The sequence below is a fragment of the Erpetoichthys calabaricus genome, chromosome 5 (genome assembly GCF_900747795.2).
Source record: "Erpetoichthys calabaricus chromosome 5, fErpCal1.3, whole genome shotgun sequence".
NCBI classification, from domain to species: Eukaryota; Metazoa; Chordata; class Cladistia; order Polypteriformes; family Polypteridae; genus Erpetoichthys; species Erpetoichthys calabaricus.
In genome coordinates, this window is record NC_041398.2 from 69703374 (window position 1) to 69722844 (window position 19471).

General features: G+C 40.0%; 1 protein-coding gene across 1 annotated transcript in view; it reads left to right on the top strand.

Annotated features, from left to right (window-relative positions):
• Nucleotides 1-4417: 4417 nt before the first annotated feature.
• poln (polymerase (DNA directed) nu) overlaps nucleotides 4418-19471 on the top strand; it is a 195059-nt gene continuing 180005 nt past the window's right edge. The window contains exons 1-3 of the mRNA XM_051928538.1: nucleotides 4418-4456; nucleotides 13141-13194; nucleotides 17923-17988. Coding sequence (XP_051784498.1) covers nucleotides 4418-4456; nucleotides 13141-13194; nucleotides 17923-17988 — 159 coding nt within the window. The remainder of the gene's footprint in view (nucleotides 4457-13140; nucleotides 13195-17922; nucleotides 17989-19471) is intronic.

Sequence of the window (19471 nt, forward strand, 5' to 3'; positions counted from 1 at the left end):
TGTACATACATAATGTCTTTGCATCCTATGAAAAATTACGCTGCAAATACAACTTCTCATCAACACAATTCTTCCACTACTTTCAAGCTAGAAACTTTGCTAAACAGAACCTGCCCAATTTTCTTCACCTCCCACCTTGTTCTATTCCCGAAGAAGTATTAATCAGTCTTGAAGACTCAGATAGCATCTCTACATGAAAATATTTTAAAGTCTCTTCCTTTCAAAGACCCCAGAGTACATTGTGGAAAGGATCTGTCACTCAGTATTTCAGAAAAGGAGTGGAAGTAAGTCATGCACAGAATTCATTCAAGCTCTATATGTGTAAAGCATTCAGTCATTCAACTTAAAATCTTTTATCGAGTGCATTTATCTTGTTTATAATTGTCCAAAATGTTTCCAGAGCACGAATCAACCTGTGAACTTTGAAGTCTAGCTCCAGCTCACTGGGCCATATGTTTTGGGCATGTACCAAATTAACAACATTTTGGGCAAAAATCTTTGCATGCCTATCAGACAGCCTTGCTGTCGCAATCACTCCTAACCCATTAACAGCTGTGTTTGGTGTACTCCCAGACAGCCTTAAAGTGGAGAAGAACAAACAAACTGTAATTTTCTTTACTGCACTACTAGCATGTAAACGTATCTTCCTCAACTGCAAGATCCCATCCCACCACTCAGTCAGTGGGTAACTGAAGTTCCATACTACTTGAAATTGGAAAAAATCTAATTCCCACTTAGTGGATCTGTTCAAAACGTTTTAAAAAATATGGCAAGATCTAATCAGTAACCTTTTAGAATAAGCTTCCATTTCGGGGAAAAGGATACCCATGCCCATTCTGGGCAAGAAAGGAAAAGATGAAAAGTGCCAACAGTCAGTGCACATTTGTTCAGCACAAGTGACATGGAAAATATTTTAAAATTATAAAATTGCTCTTCTTCTATCTATCTTCTTCAGTGTCTGGTTTTGATTGTGTTTGTTTTTATCAGACAAAAACTAAATCAAATAGTAAACTGGTATAGTAAGTTTCCACTAACATTTAACTCGTATCCTAAACTGTTAAGAGTACAGCTCTGTCTGATTGTCACACAAAACTAAACTCCACAGTAGGTCTTTAACCATATCATACCGTAATTACTAAAAATAGAAATGTCTTTGTGAAACAAAAACTAAATTAAAATTAAAATTACAAGATGAAGGAAAACTAAAACTAAACTGAATTTCCAATTAAGGTCAGAAAAAATATAGAAATAAAAACTAATATAAAAAGGTAGCCTTTTGCAGATTTACAGATTTTGTTGATGCTCATAGGTATGTAATCATTATTTTAATGTGTAAAGCAACCAAGACATACATAAACTGTTTCCTTTCATTGTGGACCTTTAAGCAAGTGAAATAAATCTGTTGGCTATTTAGATGGTATGAAGGAAATCTGGGAAATAATAACTGTTCTTTATAATATTCTACTTAAAAAGTCTCTTTACCCATACTTTAGCAGAGAGGTTTAGTTTGAAGTTATATTTCTTTTGGAAGGTGTAAATTACATATTATGTTTTTTTTTTTATTTTTGGTTCAATTTTTCAGGCCTACATCATGCTCATTCTCATAATGGACTTCATTTTTAATTTTTGCTATTTTTTAACATTTAAATATACAGTATTCCATATGTAGTTGATATAGTAAATCTGATATACTAACCTAGTACTTGCCAGTTAAATTTTAGTATTGCATCTTATTGTGAATCCATGGCTATCATTTTGCTTTTTGATGGTGGGAAAAACCTCTTTTGTAGTTCATTTTCAAAGGTAGGTTGAGATAGAAATATGTGCTACATTTAATAAGTGCCCATCCAGTCCTTTTCAATTATGCAGTAATAATTGAACAGAGAGAATTTTAAATGTGTTTATATATGTTACCGGCAATGTGTAAAAACAGGCATTCTATAGAATACCTAGGCAATGTATACAATGTATACAATACATCGCATTTCATACATTTCCTAGGCATTCTATACAATACCTAAACGGCAAACCAGCAGAGTGTAGAATAAGCTTATTCTCGCCAGAACATTTCGTCAGTGGCGCCTGGATCTTTGTTCATCCATGTGGAAGCACGTGTGCTTGCTGTGCCGCAGCAGAGAATGTTCCATATATTGTGGTGGGTGAAGTACCGCTACAGAAGCTGACCTATATTGTACTGTGTGAAGATGGGAGAAGAGAATGTAGTGTACGGGCAAGAATCACGACATACTGACATGCGACAACGGTTCTACAAAGAACTATCCCAAATGCGAGCCAACGCTGCTAAATAGTGTGTTTTTCTAACGGAAACCACTTACGAGAAGTTAGTGAATGATGTAACAAAGGCTAAAACGACTACTAAGAAGGAACCATGGGACTATTGGCTGCTGAAACGCTACAATGTGTTGATGGTAGAGAACAAAAGCAAGCTGATTTATCCTGTTAAAGAAGGCATCAGTGCTATCCAGTTTTACGTCAGAGATTCTGAATTATTTGACGTACTTCACGACGCTCATTTGGCCATTGGCCATGGAGGACGAGACAGAATGTTGAAAGAGCTTGCACCCAAATACAAGAACATTACCCGTCATGACATTGAACTGTATATTCCTTTGTGAGCCATGCCAGAAGAAACAAAAAGGTGTAAAAAAAGGATTTGTGAGGTGTATGTGCAAGACCAAGTGCCAAAACAACAAATGCCTTTGCGTAAAAAAGAAAATTATGTGCAATTCAAAATGCCATTTTGGCCTTCCTTGCTGCAACAAATAGTAGGCTAAGTAATGACACTTCTGATTCTTTTGTTCTCCCAGTAAGCATATCCTGTAGTTCAGTTTGTATTTCTTCTTTCATTTTTAGACATTTTGTTATTAAAGACCTTTCCAATCTGGACATTTCACACTTGGCGTAAAATAGTACTGGTCATTCTTTATAATGCCTAGGCATTTTATGCAATGCCTAGGAAAAGTATGTAACAACGCAGATATTTCATACCTTGCCTGAAAACGGCAGGCATTGTATACATTGCCTAGGTATTCTATATCATACCTGCTTTTCATACATTGCCGGCAACATATACATGTAGATTTTAATTATTGATACCTATGCAGTGCAATTGTAAATTCATAAAGAAATTCATGTTTCTTTGTTATAGATTTTGAATGTTCCATTATAGTAAGCATATTGAAACATATTTGACACAGCTACATTTTTTTTTTATTTTTGTCTAGTTGATGCAGTTGCAAAATTTTCATCCTTTACCAAAAATCATCTTAGAATACAGACAGGTATGTACAGTGTTTAGTTTATGAAATGTTTTAGATTTGAATAACTAGATGTGCTGAAATATTCAGGAATAAAATGAACCATTAAAATGATTCAATATTTCCCATCAAATGCTAAAGAAATCTAGTAATTGTTTCTTGGAATATCTGTCACATCATGTGACTAATATGAAATATGTGCACGTGTACAATATTTGTTATAGAGATCACAATTTACACTAAACAGAAAGCAAATCCCAGCAATCACCAGCACAAACAGAGACAAACTCATTGACCATCTTATACATAATTCGCCTGCCTCCTCACTCAACTCACTCACGTCTGTCCGAAGCCGAATGCGCAGTCGCCTTCTGCGCAGCTGCCCGAAAAACCTTACAAAACCGAAATCCAACCCCAACATCGCGGCAGGCGGCGGATTTAGCCTACGCATTTCACGATTATTATTCTGAAATCCCAAATCCTTCCGCCCAGGCGTAGGATATTAGCCCCGATCACAGCCAACCCTCACACTCAAAATAATACGTAAGAACATATTATTATTAAGTACTTTCAGCGGCAGGAATGACTCCACAGCCATCATGATCATTACACTACCGTCGTCCTCAGATGTTGATGTGTGCGAAGCGAGGTACACATTCTAAGCCGCATACAAATCTCCACAGGTGGCACGGTATGCATTGTCGTGCACTGCTGTTGAGATCTGAGTAAAATAAAACACTGCTGGCCTATTCGCATCAAGCACTGCATGTTCACCACACCATCTGGAGTGATTTTAATGCCCCTTGCATCCTCGCCCTTTCAACACTGCTTATTCTCGCAACTTCGTGCCAACAGCCGCAAAAATTCAAAGAGAAAGGCGACTTCAATTAAAGCTCTAGAAGCCTGAAAGGTGATTTCGACTACAGCTCGAGGCCCAATTACGCATTCTGATTCAATTACGCATTCATTCAATACACCTATATCGGAGTCTTGAAAATATTACATGGAGAAACGTGGCTTGAACTGGATCTGCCAAAGGACACATTGTTTTCATACCGAGAATTGACTTGGCACCTTCAAATGTGGATCTCCCTTTTGTCTTGCGAAGACGACAATTCCCTGTCAAACTAGCATTCGCCATGACTATAAACAAGTCACAAGGACAAACATTTTACATGGTAGGGGTATTCCTTGCCGAACCCGTTTTCAGCCATGGTCAATTGTATGTGGCTTTTTCAAGAGTCAGAAGGGCGAGTGATGTGAAGGTGCAAGTTAAAGATGGGCCATATCAAGGGAAATTACTACCAAACAGTGAGAGTGTCTTCACAAAAAATGTAGTCTACAGAGAGATTTTACAACTTTAGTTGCATACTGACAGGCCTCCAGTATACAAACAAAAAAGTTGTCATAGATAGCATGTCTTTTTTAAGTGTACAGTATTTTTTGCCGTGATAAAGTTGTAGCGGTCAGCGGTCGCTAAGATTCACACCGTCAAAGATGACGGTGATTTATTTATTTTAATAGAAGAGATCCCAGGAACGTCCCCAGCCTTGGATCGACCCACACACACTCACAACAGAGACAATAAAGCACACTGGGAAAGGCAAACAATTACAAATATAATGACCCAAAAATAATTAATGAAAACAGTAATACCACCCCGACCCCTTCGGCGATATTACATTTAACATATAAACACAAACATCACACAGCAAAGTCCATATAAACCAAACCGGATGAAGATGAAAAGTGACAACGTTAAGTCCAGTGATCTGTATGTTGAAAGGGTGAAGGAAAAATACAGTCCTACCGGTAGTTACTGATGATGAGGATGAAATCAGATGGTTGATTCAGGAGCGCTCCACTCTTCCGGAAAACCAATGAATCCAACACAGTTCTCAGTGCACAGGTAGACAGACGATCCAGACCCCAACGAACGAATACAGTCCAGGACACAATGATTAAAGTTCCAATAACAGCAGGCAGCAACGACAGATAAACGCAACACACACCGCACCCAAACAAAACAAACTTTTTTTCTTCTTTTGCCCTCTGCCCCTGCAAGGACTGCTGGGAGATGCAGTTCTTATAAAGTAGCACTGCTACAAAGTCATACATATCCCAAACCTCTTAGTTAATTATCATTACTTAATCACTTTCTTATTTATTTCTTACTTCTCATTTTCTTCTTCATACACTGCTGACACAAACTCATGCCCGTTTCATCTTACGTTGTTGAAATGGGCTTTTTGTCTAGTAAAAATATAATGCACACATTTGGAGACTACTATAAATTCTTGACATGGTTGAATGGGACTACCTTTTCACTACATTGGAAAAATTTGGGATTGGCCCAAACATTTGTGCATTACTGTATACCAATCCAGAAGCTTCAGTTTGTATTAACAACATCAGTTCAGACTACTTTAAACTACAGCGTGGTACCAGATAAGGATGCCCCTTGTCACCACTGCTTTTTGCAATCACCATTGAGCCACTCGCAATTCACCTTCAAAATGCTATTGAGATAAAGGGGATTTTCAGAGAAGGGCTGGAACAGAAAGTTTCTCTTTATACAGATGATATGGTACTGTATATACTGTATATGCGCACCAAGCCTGTGTATGTTCATCTGTTTGTGTCCAGGTTTTTTTTAGCTTGTATGTTTGCTGCCCAGTAATAAAACTGAAAGTTGGGTAGAACCATGCCACCTTCTACCTTAGGTCTTTGTAGTGTTGCTCTTTGAATACATGGATGTTTTAAGTTCCAAATAAATGAGGTTATGGTTGAATCTAATTGCTTAAAAAATGTTTTATTAATGTATATTGGAATGTTTTGAAATAAAAAGAGAAGCTTAGGAAGGATATTCATCTTAACCAATGTTAATTCTTCCAGCTAGAGTGAGATGAAGGGTTGACCATCTATGCAAGTCTTGCTTAATTTTTTCCATACAGATGGCAAATTTTGTTGATAAAGAGCTTTGTTTACTTGTGATATTTACCCCATGGTATTTAAACTGATCTGCAATGATAAAAGAGAAGGTTTTCTAGTGTCAAAGATTGGAAGCTAAGTGTCGGCCTTTAATAAATCCAGTTTGATCTTGTGATATTACTGACTTTCTCCGTCCTTCTAGCTAGGACTTTGGAGAGTATCTTAACATCATTATTCAGAACTGAAATTGGTCTGTATGATGCACATTGTAATAAGTCCTTATTTTGTTTAGGAAAGACTTTGATTAATGCTTGGCGAAAAGTTTGAGGTAGAATTTTATTGTTTCAAGTTTCTGTAAATGTTGCTAATAAGAGGGATGCTAGCTGAGTGGAAAATTTCTTATAAAATTCGACAGGGTAGCCATCAGGGCCTGCTGCTTTCCCACTCTGAAGTGACTTCATAACATCTAGTAATTCTGATAGCACCAGAGGTTTATCCAATTCCTCTGCACTAAGAGTATTTATTTGTGGTATCTGTAATGCATCCAGAAATGCATTAGATTGTGTGTTGTCTTCTTTAAACTCAGTAGAATATAAGGATTTTAGTAGTCTCTAAATGTGTGCATTATACGTTTATGGTCAATGATTTTATCTCCGTTCGTGTTAGTGATTGCTGGTATTGCATTGTGAACTTCTTGCTTGTGGATTTATTGAGCTAAGAGCTTATTAGCTTTCTCTCCATGTTCATAGTAATGCTGTCTTGATTTAAAAATTAGTTGTTCAGTTTCTTTAGTAGTTAAGAGGTTGAATTCTGAATGCAGAGCCTGCCTTTTCCTATGAAGAGCCTCACTTGGACACCTGGCATGTTCTTGACCTATTCTAGTAATTTCGCTAGTTAGCTCTGATACCTTCTTGGTTTCTAATTTATTTCTGTGGGAAAGATATGAAATAATCTGTGCTCTTAAGAAGGCCTTTAGAGTTTCCCAGAGTATTCCTGCAGATACCTCTAACACATGTCTTTCACTGCCTTCAAATTCGAAAACTTTGTTAAACAGAACCTGTCCAATTTTCCTCACCTCCCACCCGCCTCTATACCTGAAAAAAATATTGCTCAGTCTTGAGGACTCAGACAGCATTTCTGTAATATATAAACTTTTATAGTCCCTCCCTTACAAAGATCCAAGAGAACAGTGAGAAAAGGATCTCTTACTCAATATTCCAGAAAAGGAGTGGAAAGTAACAATGCACAGAATTCACTCGAGCTCCATATGCGCAAAGCATAGAATTATTCAACTTAAAATTATATATCGAGTGCATCTGTCTCGTTTAAAATTGTTAAAAATGTTTCCAGTGCAAGATCCAACCTGTGAATGCTACAATCAAGCTCCGGGCTCAATGGGTTAAATGTTATGGGCCTGCACCAAACTAACAACATTTTGGACCATAATCTTTAAATGCCTTTCAGACAGCCTTGGTGTCACAATCCCTCCTAATCCATTAACAGCTGTGCTTGGTGTACTTCCAGATGGACTTAAAGTGGAGAAGGACAAGCAAACTATAATTGCCTTTACTACACTATTGGCACGTAGACTTATCTTGCTCAACTGGAAGAATCCTAAGTCTCCTTTTCTAAGTCAGTGGGTAACTGATGTTATATACTATTTGAAACTGGAAATAATCAAATTTGCACTTAGAGGATGTGTACAAAACTTTTTCAAAACATGGTAGGATATAATCAATACCATTTTAGAACACGCATTTAAATTGAGGAAGCAGATTCTCTCCTCTCTTTTACTCTATTCATCTTTATTCATTTATTATTTTATCTATTCATTTGTTTTTACTAACATAAAGTGTTGCAGTGCTGGCCTAGCTCTCTTAACACGATTAGCAACTATTCAAATACAGTTGGTAGGTCTCTGGCCTTTAGATTTATATCAAGGTAACACCCATATCAAGACACAGAATAATACAATTTATCAATAAACATAAGGAGTATAAGAAATATCCATCGATCCATCCATTGTCTCCCGCTTATCCGAGGTTGGGTCGCGGGGGCAGCAGCTTGAGCAGAGATGCCCAGACTTCCCTCTCCCCGGCCACTTCTTCTAGCTCTTCCGGGAGAATCCCAAGGCCTTCCCAGGCCAGTCGAGAGACATAGTCCCTCCAACGTGTCCTGGGTCTTCCCCGGGGCCTCCTCCCGGTTAGACGTGCCCGGAACACCTCACCAGGGAGGTGTCCAGGAGGCATCTTGATCAGATGCCCGAGCCACCTCATCTGACTCCTCTCGATGCGGAGGAGCAGCGGCTCTACTCTGAGCCCCTCCCGGATGACTGAGCTTCTCACCCTATCTTTAAGGGAAAGCCCAGACACCCTGCGGAGGAAACTCATTTCAGCCGCTTGTATTCGCGATCTCGTTCTTTCGGTCACTAACCATAGTTCATGACCATAGGTGAGGGTAGGAACATAGATCGACTGGTAAATCGACAGACCGATGCAGAGCCCGCATTACTGCGGATGCCGCACCGATCCGCCTGTCGATCTCACACTCCATTCTTACCTCACTCGTGAACAAGACCCCGAGATACTTGAACTCCTCCACTTGGGGCAGGATCTCGCTACCAACCCTGAGAGGGCACTCCACCCTTTTCCGGCTGAGGACCATGGTCTCGTATTTGGAGGTGCTGATTCTCATCCCAGCCGCTTCACACTCGGCTGCGAACCGATCCAGAGAGAGCTGAAGATCACGGCCTGATGAAGCAAACAGGACAACGTCATCTGCAAAAAGCAGTGACCCAATCCTGAGCCCACCAAACCGGACCCCCTCAACGCCCTGGCTGCGCCTAGAAATTCTGTCCATAAAAGTTATGAACAGAATCGGTGACAAAGGGCAGCCCTGGCGGAGTCCAACTCTCACTGGAAACGGGTTCGACTTACTGCCGGCAATGCGGACCAGGCTCTGGCACCGATCGTACGGGGACCGAACAGCCCTTATCAGGGGGGCCGGTACCCCATACTCTCGGAGTACCCCCCACAGGATTCCCCGAGGGACACGGTCGAATGCCTTTTCCAAGTCCACAAAACACATGTAGACTGGTTGGGCAAACTCCCATGCACCCTCCAGGACCCTGCTAAGGGTATAGAGCTGGTCCACTGTTCCGCGACCAGGACGAAAACCACACTGTTCCTCCTGAATCCGAGGCTCGACTATCCGACGGACCCTCCTCTCCAGGACCCCTGAATAGACTTTTCCAGGGAGGCTGAGGAGTGTGATCCCCCTGTAGTTGGAACACACCCTCCGATCCCCCTTCTTAAAGAGAGGGACCACCACCCCCGGTCTGCCAATCCAGAGGCACTGTCCCTGATGTCCATGCGATGTTCCAGAGGCGTGTCAACCAAGACAGTCCTACAACATCCAGAGCCTTGAGGAACTCCGGGCGTATCTCATCCACCCCCGGGGCCCTGCCACCAAGGAGTTTTTTGACCACCTCGGTGACCTCAGTCCCAGAGATGGGGGAGCCCACCTCTGAGTCCCCAGGCTCTGCTTCCTCATTGGAAGGCATGTTAATGGGATTGAGGAGGTCTTCAAAGTACTCCCCCCACCGACCCACAACGTCCCGAGTCGAGGTCAGCAGTGCACCATCCCCACCATATACTGTACAGTGTTGACACTGCACTGCTTCCCCTTCCTGAGACGCCGGATTGTGGACCAGAATCTCTTCGAAGCCGTCCGAAAGTCGTTCTCCATGGCCTCCCCAAACTCCTCCCATGCCCGAGTTTTTGCCTCAGCAACCACCAAAGCCGCATTCCGCTTGGCCTGCCGGGACCTATCAGCTGCCTCCAGGGTCCCACAGGACAAAAGGGTCCTGTAGGACTCCTTCTTCAGCTTGACGGCATCCTTCACCGCCGGTGTCCACCAACGGGTTCGGGGATTGCCACCACGACAGGCACCGACCACCTTACGGCCACAGCTCTGGTCAAGCTGCCTCAACAATAGAGGCACGGAACATGGCCCATTCGGACTCAATGTCCCCCACCTCCCTCGGGATGTGGTCGAAGTTCTGCCGGAGGTGGGAGTTGAAGCTACTTCTGACATGGGGCTGTGCCAGACGTTCCCAGCAGACCCTCACAACACGTTTGGGCCTACCACGCCTGACCAGCATCCTCCCCCACCATCGAAGCCAACTCACCACCAGGTGGTGATCAGTTGACAGCTCCGCCCCTCTCTTCACCCGAGTGTCCAAGACATGTGGCCGCAAGTCCGACGATATGACCACAAAGTCGATCATCGAACTGAGGCCTAGGGTGTCCTGGTGCCAAGTGCACATATGAACACCCCTATGCTTGAACATGGTGTTCGTTATGGACAATCCGTGACAAGCACAGAAGTCCAATAACAAAACACCACTCGGGTTCAGATCGGGGGGGCCATTCCTCCCAATCACGCCCTTCCAGGTCTCACTGTCATTGCCCACGTGAGCATTGAAGTCTCCCAGCAGAACGAGGGAGTCCCCAGAAGGTATGCCCTCTAGCTCCCCATCAAGGGACTCCAAAAAGGGTGGGTACTCTAAACTGCTGTTCGGTGCATACGCACAAACAACAGTTAGGACCCGTCCCCCCACCCGAAGGCGAAGGGAGGCTACCCTCTCGTCCACCGGGGTAAACCCCAATGTACAGGCTCCAAGTCGGGGGGCAATAAGTATACCCACACCCGCTCGGCGCCTCTCACCGGGGGCAACTCCAGAGTGGTAGAGAGTCCAGCCCCTCTCAAGGAGATTGGTTCCAGAGTCCAAGCTGTGCGTCGAGGTGAGTCCGACTATATCTAGCCGGAACCTCTCAACTTCGCGCGCTAGCTCAGGCTCCTTCCCCTTCAGAGAGGTGACATTCCACGTCCCAAGAGCCAGCTTCTGTAGCCGAAAGAAATATGACAACTGAATATATCTTTTGACGTATAAGACTGGACACAGACAGACTAGACTAACAAAGGTACAACATATTGGCTGGCTGTTTACTGGTTTTTAGAGTTCTACTTTATTTTGGCACAAATAGTTTTATGACACCAAGTCTTTATCAATGATGTCCGATGTGTGGAGTTGTTGCATTGTTGTTGCTCTGGGTTCAAGTGGAAGATTCTTTATGTGTTGTAGTGCACTTGTTCTCTTTGTGCATGATGCTAGTTAGTGCTGTGCTGCTGCTTTCTCAGCTTGCTTTCTGCTGTTAGACCCTTTTCTGTGCTGCCTGCAACTTATGGAAATGCATTTCTCTTTCTTGCACAAGAGTATAGATGTTGAAGTGATGGCTGCATCTCAGCCTCGTCACACTACTGGCATGGTCTCAGCCTCTATGTCCACAAAGATACGAGTTTAGTGAATTTGGCTCTCAAAGCAAGTGCCTCATAACTTTTAGTTTGAGAGAAGATTTTAGAAAGTCATTTTGGAGAGTTCCCCCTCCATGAGGGAATCCCGGAAGGGGTGTCCTGACAGAATCCCCAGGGAGTTTAGTGAGTGTCCCACAATATCCCAGCAATAGAGAGCTTCTTCAGGGGTGGTGCAGAGAATTTTACAGGAAGGTTGAACCTTCTCCTGATTGGATTAAAGTCACTTCCAGTTACAAAATCACTGTCTTCTAATAAGGGGGTTCTTATGTCCATCTTATTTGTCATCCTTTGAGATATGAGTCTTTGCTGAGTCTATTTCATGGCTCAAGAGGTCTGCAGAGGAGCCTCTGGCTAGATGTCAGGTCACCTCTTATTTATACCTTTATCATCAGATAAAGTCCAGGCTCATCCTGGTACAAGCTGGAGTTCAGTCACTTAATTTTGAATGCAAGTGGGAGTTTTGTGCAGCTGAATGCCTTCATCCCTGTTAAATCTCCCTGGAGTGCCAAGAAAGCCTAGCTGAATGGACAATGCCCATTTTGTCCTACGCTACTCTATTTATTGTGTTTTCGTTTTTCTGGTTTTAATACTGTTCATGCTTACATTTTTGTTGAGAAGCTAATTGATCAAAGTGGACTTTTAACTTGGTTGTCTGCATCCTGTATTTTTAACATATAGACTGAAATTCATTTAAATAAATCAAATTATATAAATTTAAAAAAAGTCGTGAACTCTGCAGAATGTCATTCAAATCTCCATAGATTATGCCTGTGGTATAACTGTTAGAAAAGTATATTGTAACAATTGTATTATAGGCCTGCAATATACAGTACATTTTAAGAATCATGGATAGATGTCATTTAAATTGCATCATTAACATTATGTATCATCACAAGGAACTTAATAAAGCAAGCATGATAACAAAGTATCAATTACATTTTGATTATTTTTTTTTTTTATTAGTCTATTGTAAAGGTTAATTCTAAGTCTGAATATGTGCATGTCTTTTATAACTGACATATGGAAAACTACTAAAAGTGAATTATTTACATATCAGCACTATTTACTGTTCAGTTAATTTAGTATTTTTTAATATACGTTTAAATCTTTAGTTATTGTTAAACTTATTTTTTAGTTCCAAAAACATTATTTTTTCCAAGTAGTGAACAAAACTTCAGTTGCATAAAGAAACCACCATTATTTATCAATTCATTGTAACACTGTAAGAATATTTAAATTACCATTTAAATATTAGACTATTCGGGTAAATTGTCTTACTACAGTGTGATACCTCAATAGCAACAAAATGTTAAAATTCTGTTTGAATATGCTTTGGAATAGTAAGTTACATGCTGGGTTTTGTGCGCCAAGCAGCAGCTGTTGTAATTATGTTGTTTTGTTGTATTACAGATGTATAGGATACAATCAGATTTCTAGTCTTGGAGTAAATAAAATTAAAGAAATATTAATTATTTGTATGTTATTAGTTTGTTTTTCTTTTTTGTGTTGAAAGTGCACTGTATTAAGTTGTTTCTTTTTGTTTGTCATCTTTTAGTTGCATAAAATAAAGTCCGTTTATGTGGATGGACTAATGTCATGCATGGATAAGGTAATAAACATGTGAAAAAGTTTTTGATTTCAGCCTTTTGGTGCATTGAACAGAAATTAAACTGACAAATGCTGTTTATATGAGATCAGGTTGTGGTGGCAGCAGTGAGGCTCGTATGTCTCTTTTCCCCCACCACACTAGCCATCTTATACTGTGGAATCCCAAGGCATTGCAAGGTCATTTGGGTAATATAATCTTCCCTGTAGGCCCTGGGTTTTCCTCAGGGTGTCCTCCCAGTGCCTATAAGAACTCTGGAAGGTGGTGTCTGGGAGGCAACAGTATTGGATGCATGTTCTACCTCATTTGGCTCTTTATGATGCAGCGTGTTAGTGGCTATGCCTCTCCCTGGATCTCTGTTCTTCTCACCCTATTGTTAAGGAAGAGCCTGGACCCTCTACGGAGAAAGTTCATTATGGCTGTTTGCACCGGCAATCTCATCCTTTTGGTCATTACCCTAATCTCGTGACCATAGAGGAGGGTGGGGATGTGGATTGACTGGCAAATTGAGAGCTTTGCCTTCTGGCTCAGCTCCTTCTTCACCACTACAGATCATTCTAGCATCTGCATAACTGTGCTCGTTGCCTTGTTCTGCCGGTTGATCTCACCTTTTTCACCCCATGAATAAGGGCCCAGAGATGCTTAAACTTCTCCACCTGATACAGTAACTCACCTCCCACTCAAAGATGACAGTATACCTTTTCCTACTGAGGACTATTGCCACTTAACACCTGGTTGCAAACCGTCCTAATTCATGCTGAAGTTCACAGCCTGATATAACCAATAGGACCTCATTGTCTGCAAAAAGCAGTGTTGTAGTTCTAAGACCAAGAAAATGGACACCCTCTCCTCCATGGCTGTATTTTGATATTCAGTCCATGAAATCACTAACAGGATCGAAGTCAATGTACAGCCCTGGCAGAGTCCCAAAACCACAGAGCAGCGCTGATGTCTTTGAGTATATGCATACTCTCAGAACACCCCTACAGAATTCCTTGAGGAATACTGCCACACCTTGTCTCTAAGCCCACAAAACATATGTAGACTGATTGATCAGGATCCTCATGAAGATAAAGAACTGGTCCACTGTTCCACAGTCTGGATGGAATCTGTTGCACCTCCTGGATCTGAGGTTCTTTGTAGCCAGTTCCACAACGGAGGCTTTGAAGGTCTATTTTGACTCTTTATTTCCACCCTTCCCTGGGGTGCAGAAAAAGCTCATTTGGAGGCGGAAGTTGAAAGTCTTCTGGATCTCACCAGTTACTTGGGTTTGCCTACAAAGTAAACTACAATGTGGCATTGACCAGGCAGGAGCACAATAGGAAGTTCACTTCCTCTTGACACCTTTCCCCTTGGGCAACTCCAGAATAAAGGGCTTTGACAGATAAACATTTTCATTGAGGGTTTGTAAAGAAGCATTCAGGTGACATCTGACATTTATTCACCTCAAGTAACTTAAATGTAAATAACAGTATCTCTATTATTTCAATATAATTATTTTTTTCATAGCAATAATATATGTTTATAAAGTGGAATTCATATTTATTTATGTAGGGAATAATATTAAATGCTGTTTATTCTTCTACAGTTTCTTCATGGTTTTTAAATCTATCCTTCATAGATTGGTAACTCAGCTAGTTATAAATTTAAAAAAAAAAAAAAAAACCTCAAAAATCACATTGTCTCAAATTATCATACCCTTTGATGAGACACTTGAAATTTGGCTCAGGTATATACCATTCTACCAATCTTCATTGAGATGTTTCTGCACAGTCCTTTGGGTTCATCTCTGGTAAATTCAGTTGATTAGACGTAATTAGGAATGGCATATACCCTGTGTATATATTACCACAGATGATGATGTGTATCAGAGCAAAAGCCTGACGTAAGGTCTAAAAATTGCCTGTTGAACTTAAGAGAAAGGATTATGTTAAGGCACAGATCTGAGGAAAGTTACAAAATCTTTCCTGCAGCATTGAAGGTTCCCAAGAGCACAGTGGCCTCCATAATTCTTAAATGGAAAGAACAACTATAACTCTTCCTAGAGCTGGCCACCCAGCCACTCTGGCTGAGCTCCACAGAACATGTGTGAATAGGGGAGTATTTTCCAGGAGGACAGCCATCAATGTAACACTGATCTATGCTTTTTGGTAGACTGCCAGACAGAAGCTTCTCCTCAGTAAAAGGCACCTGAAAGCCCACTTGGAGTTTCCAGAACGGCACCTAAAAGACACTCTGACAGTGAGGAATAATATCCTGTCATCTGATGAAACCAAGATTGACCTGTTTGGCCTCAGTTCTAAGTCCCATGTCTGGATGAAACCAGCCACTGTTCATCACTTGTGCAGTGCCATTCTAACAGTGAAGCATGGTGGTGGCAGTAGCATCATGCTTTGAAGCTATTTTTCACCATCAGGGACAGGGAGACTAGTCAAGTCAAGGGAAACTTAAATGGAGAAAAGTGCTCTCTCTCAAGAAGGCAGTCTCAGATATCAGATATAAGTGTAGAAAAAAATCTTTATTACACAGCAATATAACAAAGTGATCTGACCATGGTGCAACTGCCTAAACTAAGAAGTGCTTTGGTTTATATTACATTTTTTGTCATCTATGCAAAATATTCTCCTTCTAATACTGTTCACAATTACCTAATGTCCATCACTTGACCAAATCTGGCCATCATTACTTCACACCTTGTACAGGTATATCCATCATTTTACCAAAACATATTCATTGATCAATTACACAATTTAAGTCAATACCAGGAAGACTCGTATATGGGATACCAGGGCACTCAAATGAAGATGACATGATGTACGAGAATCTCTCGAAGTTTAAGTTTTAAGCAGCTGCATTTCTAAAACAATGGGCTGCTTGTTTTTTTTCATAGTACACACTGTCCTCGACTTTTCATATTAGTGTTTAGGCAAGCAAGTGCAAAGCAGCACCATCTTACTGCTGCATGCAAAAGGAAGTTTAGCTTTAAAGCCGTCTTTTTCATTGTGCTAAGTCAAAGAGCTATATTTTACTTATTACTGTATAAAAGTAATTTAATATTAATCAATACCATATATTTTAAAAATCATTTTATATTGATTAAAAATATGATTTATTTTCCACCTTTGGGACTTCCTAAAGTCCCACTAATTTGGACCAAAGTGGAGAGAATTGATGCTCACTTTTATCCCTGTGTGTGTCCCTGAGCCCAGGGTCATTCCATCTTCATAAACAATCTGTTTGTCCATTCTCTGCTCCTGGTGGCTCAAAGAACAAACATCTTCCTCCCACCAAGTTCAGGAAGGAGTAAGAGAACTATGTTCAGCCATTTATGGGAAAATGAATCATACAAAAATTAGGAAAGAAGTATCATGACTTATATAATAGTCACATAAATCAACAAATAAAATAAATCATGAGAACAGTATACCCATATAAATTAACTTGATTAAATAGCAGCAAATAAGTACAGTTAAAAAACAATTAAAAATAAAGTGAAAGTTTCATTTCATTTTTTTGACAGAAGAAAAGAGCATCAATGGAAAAAGTGCTTCAACCGAGGTACTTTGTACACTTTATCTTCACTGCAGAATTTTATCATAAGATTACAATTTGATTCCACAACTTGCTGATCAATAATTTGCATATTCTTTTGGTGAATGGCAAATCTAGTGATGACTGATCTAAGCAGGCAACAAAACAAAAGTACAAGGCTCAAAAGTGAAATGTAACTATAATACCTGCCTTGGTCAAGAATGCTCCCCCAAATATCCTAAGTTTGGCTGAAACCAGTCAGTAGCATGCTGGTCATATACTTCATGTGTTGTTACTTCCTCCCAACGTGCTTTGAGTCCATTCATTGCCAAGGTAAAAGATCCTTCAGGTGATGTATTATTGGGTATGTACATACAACATTAATCTCCAAAGGTATACACCACCTTTTTCTGCCAGCAACCAGTTCAACACTTGTCTGTTAGGCATTGTCATATGACTAGTGGTATACTGCCGTTCTCCTAATGCTTTAAAAGCCTTTACAATATAGGTATTGAGATTATGTTAAATGCTTCTGATTAATAATATTGCTCTGATGTTAAAGCATGCCTTGTCCTGATGTTAAGGCCTCAGGACATCCCCTTGGGACGTTTTCTTTAGACCTACAGACAAGGTGGCTTTTCCTTCAGCCTGGGTCATTTCAGGAATGTCCATCTTCATTCTTCCCTCTGTTCGTGGGAGGCAGCTACAGTTCAATACTGGAACTTGAAGCCTTGCAATAAATGTAGGTTTAGTTGTCATCCAGTTAAGGGGTTGATTTTTCTCCTCCAGAAACCAAACAGACTGAATCAGGTCAATGTATTAATGTTATTAGAGTCAATTAACATACACCTTAAAGTTATAATAATGATTTCTAATGCTTTTTATCTAATAGAACAGTATGGTTTTGATGAATTTTTTTCTTAAAATTGCAACATTCCACCTAACAATAATAAATTGATTTTAATGAATAAGTAAAAGTGTTGCATAAACCATGGATAACTTGTTGTACCAAGAAACAATGTTTCATACATGCAGCATATGAAACAGACATTCATTTTTCTGGATTATACATATGTTATTGCAAATGAAGAACTATTCATTATTTACAATTTATAGTTTCATTAACAGTTCCCTCTACTCTGTTCGTTAATCATTTACAGTGTGACAATCTAATTTACCTTTTCTATTAAATCCACCTAGACATATATTTCTTCAACTTGGAGCCAGACTGGGACTGTAAGTGGCAGGCTTTCAGCCAAGCACCCAGTAAGTAGTTATTCTTCAAGAAATATTTTGCCATTTTTAGCAGTATGATTTGTTTTGTCTCATAAAATTTTAGAGGAGCTGTAGCAAAAATAAGCTCATACTTCCAATATTCATCATAATTATCAGATAAGTACAAAGGTACATTCTGAGCATTGTATATACAACATAGAAATTCAGGTTTCATGTAGGTTTTTGTAAGCCTGAATGAGGTAACACTTTAGCAGAGAGCTTTTGCTTAATTTGTACAGATTTTTCATTATTTAATCTCTGCATAATTTCTAACCATGCAAATTGTTAAAAAAAAAATTACTGATGGTAAAATAAGTGTGTTATAATTGTAGGGGCTTGATTTTTGTTCGTTTGGTTGCAGACTAGAAAAACCAGAATCTAGTATAGTAAGACTTGTCTATATTTTTTTATTAAAAATATTTTTTTTCCAGAGTGAATTATGAGTGAGAACTTTTGTTAATTCAAATGAGTAAATGCAGTTTTGCTCAAAGTTACGGTGTTAACAACAATATCTTTAATAAAGGTTACCATACCGTTACTCTTTTGGTACACAGACTCCCATCTTGCCAATATTTTCCTTTCTTTTGCTCTTATTCTCTCTCTGTCTTGTTCTTTCTCTACTGCTACCCTCTATGTATGTTAAATGTATTATAAGGGTTGTTGAGCAGCAAGTGTTTGCTAGAGCACTAGCAGGATGGAGCATAATGCAGAACAGCTTTAGTTCCTGTGGAAGATTTTAAGAGGAGACAAAGAACTACACAGGCAGCACAGTGGTACCAAACACAGAGCTGCTAACAGACAAGGAGTACCAACAGAGGTCATGAAAGAGAGACATGTAATCTGAACAGATATATGCAGTGTCCTACCATGTAGTACACAGCAAAGAAAAACAGATTTCTTTCTGGTTTTAAATAATATAAAATACAATTTTTCTACCGAACTATAGAGGCTGCTTTAGGATTCTTCCAAATGAACAGAATCAGTTGATGCACTAACAGTATTCTGTAGGAATTAATGGTAAGTTTATTACCAAATAGTTTAAGCTCATCTTAAACAACAAGAAACATTGCAGTTGGAGGATTTGCAATGATTATAAATTCTACACTATCTTATAGATAAGAAAATATCTTTTTTTTCTCCAAAGGGCTTTAATTTTGGAGAGTTCTAAAACATATACCAGAGTGAGGCCAGAGCTGTGTATCATCATTCACAATTAGGGTCCAGTCCCTTATATACTTTAGTTTTAATTTGGGTGATACACTTGGTGTATAATTTTCAGCTGAATTACAGTGTGTTTTGCACTTATTAAAGAAGAATGAATGTTGTGGATTATTTCTAAGAAGGGCAGAAGATGGTCTGTTGGTTAGCGCAAAAAATGGGAGCCGATGTTCGTGGCGGAAGAAGGTCGCCTGCTCTGCAGAGCCGGGTTCGTAAAAGGTGAAAGGGGCGGTCGCATAGCCGATTAGCCACGCGG